At 42.6% G+C, this 14,996-nt stretch overlaps 1 protein-coding gene across 1 annotated transcript in view; it reads left to right on the top strand.

Moving 5' to 3' along the window:
• The window catches only part of LRGUK (leucine rich repeats and guanylate kinase domain containing), a 133,646-nt gene that overhangs the window by 5,936 nt on the left and 112,714 nt on the right, over positions 1-14,996 (top strand). The window contains exons 2-4 of the mRNA XM_049894621.1: positions 6,115-6,222; positions 9,079-9,160; positions 14,286-14,386. Coding sequence (XP_049750578.1) covers positions 6,115-6,222; positions 9,079-9,160; positions 14,286-14,386 — 291 coding nt within the window. The remainder of the gene's footprint in view (positions 1-6,114; positions 6,223-9,078; positions 9,161-14,285; positions 14,387-14,996) is intronic.

Raw genomic sequence — 14,996 nt, 5'->3', positions numbered from 1 at the left:
ACATGACACAGTCCCTGCCTCAAGGCAGTGGCTGATTGTACAAGTGATTCAGGTTTGAGCATGTATGGGGTAGTTACAATAAGGCGATAAGGGGACAGAGACTTGAGAGTAGGGACAAATTGAAATTGCCATGGGATAGCCAATAGGGTGGAAGAATAGTCAGGAGGGGACAGACTCTGAGAAAAGAAAGGAGGAACAGACTGGAGATTTTTTTTTTTTAAGAAGTTATTTTATTTTTTGTTGTTGAAAATATGTACAGCACAGAACATACACCAATTCAACAATTTCTACATGTATAATTTAGTGACATTGATTACATTCTTCAAGTTGTGCAACCATTCTCACCCTCCTTTCCTGAATTGTTGCCCCCCCCCATTAAAATACCCTCACTGCACCCTAAGCTTCCTATCTAATCTTTCAAGTTGCTGTTGTCATTTTGATTCCTCATAAATAGTTCTTTAAAAGAGCACAATGGTCAAGGCAGGCATTCTTTACTAATTAAGCTAAACTGTTGATCAGTTTTAAGAAGACTTAAGCAGATTATTTTGGGGTCTAGGTTTAGGGTTTAAAGATTATCTCAGGGCAATAGTTCCAGGAGTTAATCTAGCCTTAATGGTTCTAGAAAGTCTGGATTCCAACAGAATTTGAAATTCTGTTCCACATTTTCCCCCTTTTTGATCAGGATTCTTTTATAGAATCTATGATAAAACATTCAGTAATGGTAGCTGGATACCATCCAGTTCTGGTTTCAGTTCAAAGGAGGCAGTTGTTCATGGAAGCAATTAACCACACATTTCATTTCCTCCTCCTATTGCTGCCTCTCCTTTTTCCTCTGTTGCTCAGAGTGGAGATTTTATGTTACCAAAGGACAAGTTTAGTAGGAGTTGGAAAGCTTGAAGGACAGGAGATTGTGGGATCAGAGAATGGAGTCCTGGGGTCTGACGTTTCTAGGGTAGAGAAGTGACTCTTGACAATAACATAGGTCTACGTGCTTTTGCCCTCAGTACCAACAGCCTGAGCAATATTGTTTGTTCCTGAAGTAATATAGAAGACCTGAATTAATATGATGACTAGGTATAGAGCATGGCCATGGGAGTGGGTGGCTAAAGTTAGTTGGGTGGACGTCAAGTTTAAGGTGTCTGGAGTCAAGAAAGTAGAGATGTGTGTGTGCAAGCACTGGGAGTAAGTGTGTTGGATGGTGACCCATGTGGATTCTGAACCCACAAAGGTAAGGGCAGACTTGTGGATGTTTGAAAATGAACAGAGACCTGAAGCAGAAGAGGATGATACTACCATGTGGTAGGAACCTCAAGGGAGGTGTGAGGTATTTGCTGTGGGGAGTCTAGCCTTGGAGTTCTGGGAAAATGCTGACCTTGTGGCCATCTCCTTGTCTATGCCTATGTTGAAGAATGGGCATCCACCCACTATAAGTAATGATGCCATGTCTCCATATTTCCAGGGTGGAGGGTAGGAGGTATAGCGAGTTTAAGGGAATTCAGGGCTGATCCAAGGAAAAGACATGACCAGAAGATAGCAATGTTGTACAACAAGCTCACGCATTGACAGCTGAACGCAAGGGGTGGTCCCCCACAGCAGGTGATCTTTCAGAGGCAAGTGGTGTAGGGAGCCACCACAAAGAGAAGTGGGCATGAACACCCCAAGGAAGAGGCAAGAGGAGCTGGGGACTTACCTAGACCTTGGTGATGTCCTTCTACAGCAAAGAGGGGGGAATCTGGCCCAGAGTGCTCCAAGGGCAGTAGCATCTTGGGATCCTTATAACCTCTTCCCTGGGACTCACAGATGTTGGGAGCAGTTTTGCAGAGTGTGTAAAGCAGGCAGGCTTTAGGTGGCTAGAGAATCTGCTTATATGGGCAATTTTTTTTTTAATTAATTTTTATTAAGCTTCAAGTGAACATTTACCATTCCAATCAGTCTGTCACATGTAAGTTTACATACATCTTACTCCCTTCTCCCACTTGCTCTCCCCCTATTGAGTCAGCCCTTTCAGTCTCTAGTTTCGTGCCAATTTTGCCGTCTTCCCTCTTTCTCTATCTTCCCATCCCCCCTCCAGTCAAGAGTTGCCAACACACTCTCCAGTGTCCACCTGATTTAATTAGCTCACTCTTCATCAGCATCTCTCTCCCCCCCACTGACCAGTCCTTTTCATGCCTGATGAGTTGTCTTCGGGGATGGTTCCTGTCCTGTGCCATCAGAAGGTCTGGGGAGCATTGTCTCCGGGATTCCTCTAGTCGCAGTCATACCATTAAGTATGGTCTTTTCATGAGAATTTGGGGTCTGTATCCCATTGGTCTCCTGCTCCCTCAGGAGTTGTCTGTTGTGCTCCCTGACAGGGCAGACATCGATTGTGGCCGGGCACCAACTAGTTCTTCTGGTCTCAGGATAATGTAGGTCTCTGGTTCATGTGGCCCTTTCTGTCTCTTGGGTTCTTAGTTGTCGTGTGACCTTGGTGTTCTTCCTTTGCCTTTGCTCCAGGTGGGTTGAGACCAATTGATGTATCTTAGATGGCCGCTTGTTGGCATTTAGGACCCCAGACGCCACATTTCAAAGTGGGATGCAGAATGTTTTCATAATAGAATTGTTTTGCCCATTGACTTAGAAGTCCCCTCAAACCATGTTCCCCAGACCCCAGCCCCTGCTCCGCTGACCTTTGAAGCTTTCATTTTATCCCGGAAACCTCTTTGCTTTTAGTCCAGTCCAATTAGACTGACCTTCCTTGTATTGAGTGTTGTCTTTCCCTTCACCCAAAGCAGTTCTTATCTACTGATTGATCAATAAAAAATCCTCTCCCTCCCTCCCTCCCTCCCCCCTTTGTAACCACAAAAGTATGTGTTCTTCTCAGTTTATACTATTTCTCAAGATCTTATAATAGAGGTCTTATACAGTATTTGTCCTTTTGCCTCTGACTCATTTCACTCAGCATAATGCCTTCCAGATTCCTCCATGTTGTGAAATGTTTCAGAGATTCATCACTGTTCTTTATCGATGCGTAGTATTCCATTGTGTGAATATACCGCAATTTATTTACCCATTCATCCGTTGACGGACACCTTGGTTGCTTCCCGCTTTTTGCTATTGTAAGCAGAGCTGCAATAAACATGGGTGTGCATATATCTGTTTGTGTGAAGGCTCTTGTATCTCTAGGGTATATTCCGAGGAGTGGGATTTCTGGGTTGTATGGTAGTTCTATTTCTAACTGTTTAAGATAACGCCAGATGGATTTCCAAAGTGGTTGTACCATTTTACAATCCCACCAGCAGTGTATGAGAGTTCCAATCTCTCCGCAGCCTCTCCAACATTTATTATTTTGTGTTTTTTGGATTAATGCCAGTCTAGTTGGTGTGAGATGGAATCTCATCGTAGTTTTAATTTGCATTTCTCTAATGGCTAATGATCGGGAGCATTTTCTCATGTGTCTGTTGGCTGCCTGAATATCTTCTTTAGTGAAATGTGTGTTCATATCCTTTGCCCACTTCTTGATTGGGTTGTTTGTCTTTTTGTGGTTGAGTTTTGACACAATCATGCAGATTTTAGAGATCAGGCACTGGTCGGAGATGTCATAGCTGTATATTCTTTCCCAGTCTGTAGGTGGTCTTTTTACTCTTTTGGTGAAGTCTTTAGATGAGCATAGGTGTTTGATTTTTAGGAGCTCCCAGTTATCTGGTTTCTCTTCATCATTTTTGGTAATGTTTTGTATTCTGTTTATGCCCTGTATTAGGGCTCCTAGGGTTGTCCCTATTTTTTCTTCCATGATCTTTATCGTTTTAGTCTTTATGTTTAGGTCTTTGATCCACTTGGAGTTAGTTTTTGTGCATGGTATGAGGTATGGGTCCTGTTTCATTCTTTTGCAAATGGATATCCAGTTATGCCAGCACCATTTGTTAAAAAGACTATCATTTCCCCAATTGACTGACAGTGGTCCTTTGTCAAATATCAGCTGGGCTATTTTTTAAAACAATTGGATCTCTGTAATTTGAGTTTGGTGCTAGCAGACTTTTTGGGCTAATGGGCCTTAGCTTGCTACAAAGGAATAAAGAACCTTGGGCCAAGACACAGGCGATCTTTGGCTTATTTATGTAACAGGAGGTGAGCTTCATAGGTCTAGGTAGAAATGTTTTGGAGGGAACGTAACACTCCTCTACCTCTATTTTTCCCCAGGCCCTATATGAGAAACTAGACCTTCATTTAGAGCAATAAATGTCTTTCTCCCATTTCGTGAAAGCAACAGGTTGATTGGTATGGATGACTGGAACATTGAAATGTGTGATTTCTGAGTTCATCAATTAGTGGTCACAACTGTCATTTGTTGGGAACATGTATATGTTCCAGACACTGGTGCTGAGCTTTAGATGCATTACTTTTTTCATCCTTCCCAGAACATTGAAAGAGGTAACAACATTCCTGATGTTGCCAGATGGAAACCCTAGGTTCTGTTCGGCATGACTTGTTACAGCCAATAAACAAGAGGCCGAGATGGGAGAGAAGAAAGGCACCTTATTTTGTTGTGCAAGGAAAGGAGCAACCAAGGCTGCTGCCTCCAAAACTGCTCACAGGCATCTTGGGGGAGGGGGGCTTTTACAGAGAGCAGACGAGGAAATGTAAATTTGTCATGAATATTCAGAATTGATCTTTACACAGGCTCTCAGAGCTTGGGGGTGACTAGGCATTTTCTTCAGACAAGGGTTTGATTTGCCAGGATGGAGGAAGAGGTCCATTTTCTTTTATTAACATGTTAAGTCTCCACTCAGAGGTGGGATGCTTATATGCATTTTGCACTTAATAAGCTAATAGGTCACATGAAGTGTTAAGATGGCATAGAAAACCTGCTAAAACTGGTCATCTTGTCAAGGACAATTTCAGGAGAATGTGTAACTTATTCTGCTCAGTGTAGGATAAGCCAGAGCAGGTGTCTCCTGGAAGAGTTGGGCTCTGAGGCTGTGTGCCTCACAGGGGCTCAGAGAAAACTTGACTTCCCTAAAGTTGCCCAACCAAAGGACAGAGCTGGGGCTCAGGTCAGGCCTGCCCAACTCCAAAACCCATGTTCCTTCTTTCTAAGCAATATGCTTCCCTGGCTTACTGGATGTTTTTGTGCAAAGAAAATCTTGACAATTACATAGGTCTACATGCTTGTGCCCTTAGTACCAACAGCCTGAGATGCATTGTTAGTTCCTAAATTAATGTAGAAGACCTGAAAAATATTTTTGTTTTTGTTTACAGTTGAAGTCCCTATGCTAGTCATGTTTGGTTATATTGGAGTGATTGACACAATTGCTCTATTTTGTGTCAATGTTAATATGTTGGGCATTTTGGAGTTGAAGGCAGCATAGATGTAGCACTGACCCACCTGTCATGTCTTCTGTCTGTCATTCTTGGAGAAAGGGCATTTCTCCTGTGGAAACAACAATCACCCTTTTAACAAATCTTATAAATTACATGAATCCAACAAAACTAGCTGATAGAAAGTGAACTCAGGATTTGTTTTCTCCGTTAAGAATACCAGAATTAGAAAAACAATTGCCTCAGTTTGATGTAGTCATTCTTTGGGGTATGGGCAAGCAGTCAAGTGTAAGTGGGTAGGAGAATTGCCTTGAAGTCAGACAAAGTTGGGTTGGTATTCCAGCTCTGCCACACACTGGACTGTGTGGTTTCAAGCAAGTTAACCTTGCTAAACCTTAGTGTCTCCATTTGTAAAGTGGAGATAATGGTATTTACCTGAGAGTGTAGGGTTAAATGAGTTGATTCCTCAAGAGCTTCCATGCCTGGAATGAAGAAGCACTCAATCAACTGTAGCTATTACTGCTAACACCAGTGTTTCTACCGCTGCTATGTTTGGTCAAGTTTGAATACCTAACGCAAGTGACTACCTGAAAATTCAGTGTCAATAAAAACATTGATTCTATAGATATTTATTTAATTATACATAATACTTATGTGTCCTCAAGGCAGAATTTTCTTTGGGGCTGGTAGTGTTGTCGTTAGTTGCCATAAGGGTTCAGCTACTGAGTAAGTAATATACTAAGTGTTGGATTGGACTAGGTGGGTTGCTTCTTTTCTAATGAAGTCCTTTCTTTTTTTACTCCCCTTTTTTTTTTGCAGGAGGAATTTGATGGCGTCCTGAGAGAGGAGATGGTGGCCGAGGCACTATGCAAACTGGGCCGCTCTGGCTGTGGGACCGGGCAGGTCTACCTCAATCTAACGTTATCAGTGAGTATGACAAAATGGCCATCGGGCTGGCAATGTCTTGACACTGGCTGGGCCATATCCATTTGCTCTGGTGTGTGTAGCTTTTATGATGCCTCAAATCTCAGAGCCTTAAATTTGATGGAAATGAGTGATAAGAGTTATTTATGTAAAATGTTGAATTTCAAAGAGCCCTGGCCAATCCAGTAATCGGTCCCCAAATTCTTTTGTTTTGATTCCCTCCACACTCTTTTTTCTTCATCTTAAGTGGTCTGTATTATAGTAATCAATTCTTTCTTTCCAGAAGGTTGTATTTGATTCTATAAAAGCAATCAAAAGCTCTTTAAGAGTTTTGTCTCTGATCAGTGCAAGAAGGCCTAAAATTTATATCTGAATCCAAGAGAACAAAGTATTTTGATATTGACTTTTTTCCCTATAAGTATATCAAGAAATAAATAGCTGTGAGCTACATCTCATTTTCCAGAAGCTACCTCTTATTAAAGGAAAACAACCTATCGTTATTCACCAGTTTTCAAGATTTGCATACTAGCCGTAGCAGCACAGACTCACGCCTCTGATTTTTAACATAAGAGAAGTTGCAAGAGCAGAATTTTCCGTGTACTTCCCCGTCTTCCCTCATCTTGATTCTCTATAGTCCTAGAAAAATAATTGAACACTCTCTGTTTCTTTTTATTGTAGAGAGTTAAATATTACTTGGAGACCCACAGAATAAATGCAGATACATCGGTAAAAAGCACGTTGAAATTTAGCTCTAGCGCCATAAGTTTGCTGTTGTCGTTAGTTGTGATGGAGTGGATTGTGACTCATGGTGCCTTGTGTGCAGAGAACTGCCCCCTAGGCTTTCCAAGGCTGTGACCTTTCAGAAGCAGATCTCCAGGCCTGTCTTCTGAGGTGCCTCTTGGTGGGTTCGAACCACCAACCTTTCAGCTAGAAGCCGACCAGTTAGCTGTTTTCACCGCCCAGGGAGTGAAATTCACTGCAAAGCTGTACTGACCTGGGTCTGAATTAGGAAACCAACCAAGAAATATTAAGCTCTTTTCACCCATGCTGGTTCTACGCTTGTCCTTGGAGGACAGCATATTAAGGCTCTAATCTTTTGCTATTTTCACTTTATAACGTTTTATGAGTGACTCAGCTATAACATGTAGAGATTTCCCTGTGTGCATTGCGCTAGGTAAGCATCAGAATGGTATAAAATCCCAACAGCCAACACACCCCACACAGTCCCTTTCAATCAGTATTCTGCTTATGTACGCGTGGTGCCATGCCTCCAATCGATCTACAGAAAAAGCAATCTTTTAAATCTTATTTCAGCTAGATGGGCCAAAGCTTAATTTATTTTGCCACTGACCTTGCATTTGAGATATTCCTTGTTGAATTACTTTGTCATATTGACCTATCTCACTGAATATACTCTCTTAGGGCTGCCTGGTTTGGTGATTTTTTTCCTTATATCTTACTTATGTTATGCATTATTTTTTACTTTCTCTTTTTTACATGCGTACATATCTTCTCTTCTACCGAAGTCCTAAGTTTCCTAAGGACAAAATATAGGTCCATTTCATCATCACGTTTCTTATCAGGCCAAGCACAATGCCTTGCTCCTGGTGTTTATGATTGTCCTAGTGGCCTTCATTAAACAATTTTATCATGGTTAGGAGTTCAACTATTAACTGAAAGGTTGGTGGTTCAAACCCACCCAGAGGTGCCTTGGAAGACAGTTCTGGTGTTTGGCCTTCAAAAGGTCTCAGGTGTGAAAACCGTATGGAGCAGTTCTATTCTGCACACATGGGGTCACCATGAGTCGGAATCGACTCAATAGCCAACTAATAACACCACCACCTCCATTGTTATACTTGAGAACTTGGTTGTGATGACTCTTCATTGGCTGGCCTTTGCAACGTAAAGCAGTAATGTGAGCCCTTGTTCCCGGGCGTCAGGGGCGGATTAACCAGTAAACACCGTATGCACCATTTTGCACTGAGCAAGGTATGCACGGGCTTAATTGCCTTTACTTACTAATCTGTGGTGAGCAATTTCACATGGGTTTGACCACGTCTTTGATTCTGACTCACAGCGACCCTATAGGACAGAATAGAACTGCCCCATATAGCTTCCAAGGAGTGCCTGGTGGATTCGAACTGCTGACCTTTTGGTTAGCAGCTGTAGCTCTTAACCACTATGCCACCAGGGTTTCCTTGAAATTGGCTAGAAGCAGGATTTCTTGGTAAGAATTTTGGACAAGGATTCAGGAGACTTGGATTCTGAGTTGGATTCCCTCCATTGTTAACTTGCTGTGTGCCCTTCATATTCCTCATCTCTAAATTGGAAATGATCTGCCCTACTGATCTCACAGGTTTGTTTGATCAAAGGAGATTATTGTGAAAGAGCTTTGAAAGTTAACACTGTTGTTAATGGTCTCAGGATTACGTGAGAATGCTCTAAAACTTAATTTAAAATCTAGGCATTTGCTTTTTCTTTTCTTCTACTAGATAAAGGCTTTATTGCTATATATATAATATATATATATACACTGGGTGGGTATATATAATATAATGTAAAATTCTTCTGTAAGAGTCTCACGAACATGGCTTTAATTTGCTATGAGTATTCGTATTTGTTAACAACATTAATTTGCTAAGCTGTTATTTTCTTCAGAGGAACATTTTTTGATGGCGTTTGTAGTCTGTTTTGAGTTCCTTTTAGTAGAAGACTTAAGATTCTGTCTTCTTGCTTCTACTCTGCTTTCAGAAGAATTTCTGAGTTTCTTTCTGTCAACTACTAATTTCTGGAAGTTACAAAGAAGGTGGAGAAGTACCCGTTAAAGCAGTATTAAAGTCTTCCCTTTTGTTCTCTCAGGGGTGTGATTTAATTGACATCAGCATTCTCTGTGGATACGTTCACCTACAGAAGTTGGATCTTTCGGTAAATAAAATTGAAGGTACGTAATCGCTAGTAAATTGAGGGATCACGGAATTACTTCAAAATTTAAACTTTGCATCACGTAAGATAGTTTTAATACCAAAAAACTTGATGCGACGATGTGAATCAGTTTACATATGACGCCTCTGCTTTTCATGAAAAAAGGCAGCAATGACTGATGAATAAAGAGAAAGGCACATGTTTGCAAATATGCGATATTATGAGATGGGTGAGATGTATTCAGTGATATTTAAGAGTGTCAGATGGGGTATTTATTTCTCCATTTAAGAGACTGATGGTTATTTCCTCAGTGCTTGCTGGCGGTTTAATGGTTCTCTCCTCTTTTCACTACTTCTATTAGCTGTTTAAGGAGTATTTGGGCAGTGCAAATGGTTAAACACTGGGCTACTAACTGAAAGGTTGGCGATTTGAACCCATCCAGAGGTGCCTCAGAACAAGGGCCTGGCGATCTGCTTCCGAAAGGTCACAGCCATGAAAACCCTGTGGAGTAGTTCTACTCTGCACACATGGGGTCTCCGTGAGTCAGAATTGACTTGACTGGTTTGTTCTTTTTGTTTGTTTTTTTTTTAATTTGTTATTTAGCACAGATGAATTAGTCCTTTTTTATCCCCCTTTAGTGTTTTTTTTTTTTTCCTTTTGTACCTACATTTTAATCCTGGCTAGCTACTTCTCCTTATTCGAGCACCAGGGATCCCCAAATTATTTTTTTCCCTTCTTTTGTCTTTCTCTGTCTAGTTGATTCTTTCAATTCTAACGCCACCGTTGTGGTTGTATAGATTTGTGATGACAGCTGTTTGCATTTACTGTAATTAGTCCTACAGTTGTCACATTTTCTTCAAAGCTCGATCCTCGGTCCTGATTTTCTGAACTTGTTTGAAGCTAACGGTGCATCATTTTTTCTTCAGATTTCGAGGAGAGGAAGTAAGTCATTATTTCTGACCTGCTTTCTTCACAATAATCTTTCTCTGCTTCTCTCCTTGTCTTTTGTTGTTGACAAATGTTGGAGATATGGTCTTTTCTGTTGCATTTTCTGATTTTGTTTTCTATCATACGACTCCAATAATTAAAATCTACTTGCTTCGGTGATTAAGACACATTCTAGCACATTTTAATTCTTAAAACGCTATCAGTTTTGAAAGACTTTTACTTTGGTCTCTGCTTTTATAAAACTTTATTACGGGAAGTTACAAATATGTGCTCGGGTAAAGAGAATAGCGTAATGAGCTGGTCACTTAGCTTCAGCAGTCACCAGCCTGCGGGTAATCTTTCTTCATCTCTACCCTCCTCCCTCCCCTTCCCCAGGGTTATTTTAAAGCAAATCCCAGATACAACATCAGGATGACTTTTTTAGTGCTGCCCGTAGGTGCTCTCTGGGCGCCTCCCGCAACACACCTCAAGGTTGCTCTCCGTTACTGGATAAGGAGGTACAGAGTGGTGGAAGCCTTTAGCATTGCACAGTGCTGGGAACCCCGGCTGGTGCAAACTCACTCAGCAGCTGACCAAAAGGTGGTCAGGTAGAGTCCACCCAGAGGTGCCTCAGAAGAAAGGCCTGGCGATCTCCTTCTGAAAAATCAGCCTCTGAAAACCCTACGGCGCACAGTTCTACTCTGATACACATAGGGTTGCCGTGAGTCTTGGCAACCGGCAACTGGTAGTTCTAGAGAAAGAGAAAAGAGATTTGGCTTAGTACCTTGCTACTCGAGCAGGAAGTCCACAGCTGCGATTCTTTCTTTTTCAGTCAGACCGGTCTTCTTAGACATTTTATGGCCCATTTCATTAGTTCATCCAGTGTTTGAGAGCCTACTGTGTGTAAGGTACTCCGTGTTTTTCTTTTTGTGATGACAGCCTGTGTTCTGACGTAAACCAGACTTCAACTTGCATCAGAATCACCTGGAGGAGGGAGAGGCGGGAGGGAAAAACACTAACTAGACAATAGATAAGTGGTAACTTCGGTGAAGAGTAAGACAGTACACAATACTGGGGAAGTCAGCACAACCTGACCAAGGCAAAGTCATAGAAGCTCCATAGACGCATCCAAACTCCCCAAGGGACCAAATTACTGGGCTGAGGGCTGGGGACCATGGTCTCCGGGAACATCTAGATCAACTGGCATAACAGTCTATAAAGAAAATCTTCTACATTCTGCTTTGGCGAGTAGCATCTGGGGTCTTAAAAGCTTGTGAGGGGTCACCTAAGATACTCTGCTGGTCTCACCCCTTCTAGAGCGAGGGAGAATGAAGAAAACCAAAGACACAAGGGAAAGATTAAAGTCCAAAGGTCTAACGGACCACAGTTACCACAGCCTCCAACAGACTGAGTCCAGTACAGCTAGGTGGTGCCTGGCTATTACCACTGACTGCTCTGGCAGGGATCATAATAGTGGGCCCCAGACAGAGCTAGAGTAAAATATAGAACAAATTTAAACTCACACAGACACACAGACACACACACACAGACGCACACACAGACACATACAGACACAGACACAGACACACACACACAAAGACCAGGCTTACTAGTCTGACAGCGACTGGAGAAACTTTGAGTGTATGGCTCCTGGGCACCCTTTTAACTCAATACTGAAGTCACTCCTGAAGATTAGACAGGCCCATAAAACAAAACAAGACTAAATGGGCACACCGACCAAGGGGTAAGAGCGAGAAGGCAGGAGGGGACAGGAAAGCTGGTAATGGGGAACCCAAGTTTGAGACAGGAGAGTGTTGACATGTCGTGTTGTTGGCAACCAATATCACAAAACCATATGCGTACTGATTTTTTAACGAGAAACTAAAGGCTCTGTAAACCTTCATCTAAAGCACAAAAAAAAAAAAAAAAAAAAGACTCACCTGGAGGGCATGTTAAAACACAGATTGCTAGCCCCTGCCCTTAGAGCTTCTGATTCAGTAAGTCCGGGCTGGGGCCTGAGAACTTGCATTTCGAATAGGTTTACAGTAGTGAGGTTAATGGTGCTGGCCTTGGACTGCCCTTTGAGAGCGACTGCTGCAGACACGACACGAAGCGCTCCTGCCATCTGGTGGGCACCGCGGTCACTGCTGAGTAAGGAACGCATAAGAAGCATGGCTCCTCTAAATCAGAAGCCGAGCCTCCTGGTCCACAGATTTTTTCCAGTCAGAGTGCCTCAAAAATGTTGGCTATCTACAAAGTGTGAAACGCACTCCTCGTCTCTTTGTGTCTAAGCCCTGGCTCCTACAAGACAGAGCTCCACGGTACCGTACTTATCTGCCCACAGAATGGCCAGCCCCAGCCACTACCAGCGGACACTCTAGCTGAGCTCAGAGCAGACAAATAGACAAAGATTGTAAAGCCGTTTCAGGTTCTCCTTGGCCTTGCTTTTGTCCGACTTCTTCACTCCCTCATTAATTCCCATCAAGGTATTAATAACGACAGCGTACAGCCGCTCCTAGAATTATTTACATCTAATAAAGAAGAGTGTAGGAGTCCCTGGGAGGCGCGCAAGGTTTTGCACTAGGAAACCCTGGTGGTGTAGTGGTTAAGTGCTACAGCTGCTAACCAGTTCGAACCTGCCAGACGCTCCTTGGAAACTCTATTCGGCAGTTCTACTCTGTCCTATAGGGTCGCTATGAGTCGGAATCGACTCGACGGCACTGGGTTTGGTTTTTTGGTTGTGGTACTAACCGAAAGGTTGGTGGTTCAAAGCCACCCACAGGTGCCTCAGAAGACAGCCTTTGCAGTCAGCTTCCAAAAGGTCACAGCCTTCAAAGCCCTATGGAGCACAGTTCTACTCTGAAACACTTGGGGTCGCCATGAGTCAGAATTGACTGAAGGGCAACTAACAACAACAACAAAGAAGGATATGGCGCCCCTGGGTGATGCAAACACACTTGGCTGCTCAATGGAAAGTTCAAGCTCACCCACAAGTGCCTTGGAAGAAAGGCCTGGAGATCACTTCTTGAAAAATCAGCCACTGAAAACCCTGTGGAGCACAGTTCTACCCTGACACACATGGGACCACCATGATGAGGGCAGAGAGTATAGTTTAGTCTGGGGAAATGAAGTAGAAATTGGTGGTGAGTTTCTACTTTCAGAGACCCTTGAGGGAAGGATGCAGGGAGGCCTTCACATTGTCTGAACCTCCCCGTCCTACTCCAGGGCAAGTCTAACCTTCCTTTCTTCTCCTGGTCCGGCTTTGCCTGGCCACCTGGTGAAGGTGTGGAGGCCCCGTTCTCCCGCTGGGCGCCACTCTCTGAGGGACTGTGATAGCTGGTCTCTCATCTAGAGCAAAAAGAGAGAGGAAGACGTTGTGATTATTATACTATCCTCTTGAGGTGGAGCACCAAGTTACTGGTAGAGCCAGCCGTAATCCCGTAATGCAACTTCCAGATCCTTCTCCTAATTCATACTGCTGTCCGAAGTACGCCTGCTGTGGGGTGGCAGAGGGAAGCAAAATAATATTTCACAACGGTCATGTTCATTCTGTACTGTCATTCAGAACAGCCTTTCTTAGCTCAATAATCCTTTTCTTAGTATTCACGTTTCAGAATATTTTCTCGGGATAAAACGCGAAACTCAGATGTATTTTTGAACCAATCCAGACTCAAAGCAAAATAATAGCAACGATTTCAATCACTTCAAATCATTAATGAGATTTAGGATTAAGTCAAATTAAAACAACATTTAATTCACCACAAAGAGAGTTCTCTAATGATGGTATTTCCAGCCTTCCTGAAAAGACATAATTCCATTATTTCGGAGCTAATTATCAGGAGGATTAGCTGAGACTCTAGTTTCTCATCCTTTCCTCTGAGGCTGGTACTTTTTGAAGCATTTGACGTGAGCTGGGACATGCAGGTGGCCTCAGCCATTTGCTACTTGAGCGATCTCGAGAAAAGCAGTGGGGACGCCCTGGGAAGAAAGTTAAGCTTTTGGTTCAAGGAGAGTTTTCTGTACTTTTTCTTTTTTTAATGTATTTCACATACTCCTGTTTTTATTCATTTCACTCATCTGGAATAACTAAAATGTGCTTGCATCTGACCTAATTAAAGGATGTTCTGATGTAATCCATGCTGTTTTTAATGACTTTGCCTAGTTTTTGTTTTATTGGCTTACCTTAGCCTATGTTTCTTTTTTCTCCTCCCCACCAGATTTGTGTTGTGTGAGTTGTATGCCTTATCTTCTAGAACTTAACGCTTCTCAAAATAAACTGACCACGTTCTTCAACTTCAAGCCACCTAAAAATCTCAAGGTAGACTTCGTCACTACTCTAACTGCTTATACTAAGTGTTTAGCAATAAATCAGCACAGCAGCACTGAAGTAGAGAATTCAGAGAGAATAAGGTGTAAAGATAAACAGTATTTTAAGTGTCTGCAATGAATAGATGGACGTGTATATCATTTATTTTGGAAAAGTGGAATGGTGTGTCAATGAGTAGGATTTTTTGGAAGATTTCCTAAAACTGAGCATTCAAACCCAAGGGCCAGTTTCCTTCCATCTCTTAGCTCCCTCGCTCACACACTGGTGGCTATTGTAGGTTTTTATCACAGCACGATTTCAGATGGGGTTTGTAATCAGGAAAATCTACAAAAGTTTCTCGTGGGCTCAAATTAGGCCCTCATTTATCTGACCTTGTTTTTTGTTTTTTTTAAGAAAAACATTGATTTCAGACCTTCCTTCTCCTCTGCTCTTGCCTTTCTGAGCAGAAAGTAACCGTCCATGAACAGTGGTTGACAGGGCCATTTACTAGGCCACAGAGTGGGGTCCCATGCATCAATGGGCACACAAGTCACCCGTGGCCCTTGGTTAAATGATAGCGGGGTTCAGTAGGTCTAGGGTGGGGGGTGGGGCCTGAGATTTC

Source organism: Elephas maximus, chromosome 8 (genome assembly GCF_024166365.1).
Source record: "Elephas maximus indicus isolate mEleMax1 chromosome 8, mEleMax1 primary haplotype, whole genome shotgun sequence".
Lineage (NCBI taxonomy): Eukaryota > Metazoa > Chordata > Mammalia > Proboscidea > Elephantidae > Elephas > Elephas maximus.
This window is presented reverse-complemented; position numbering and strand designations above follow the sequence as displayed.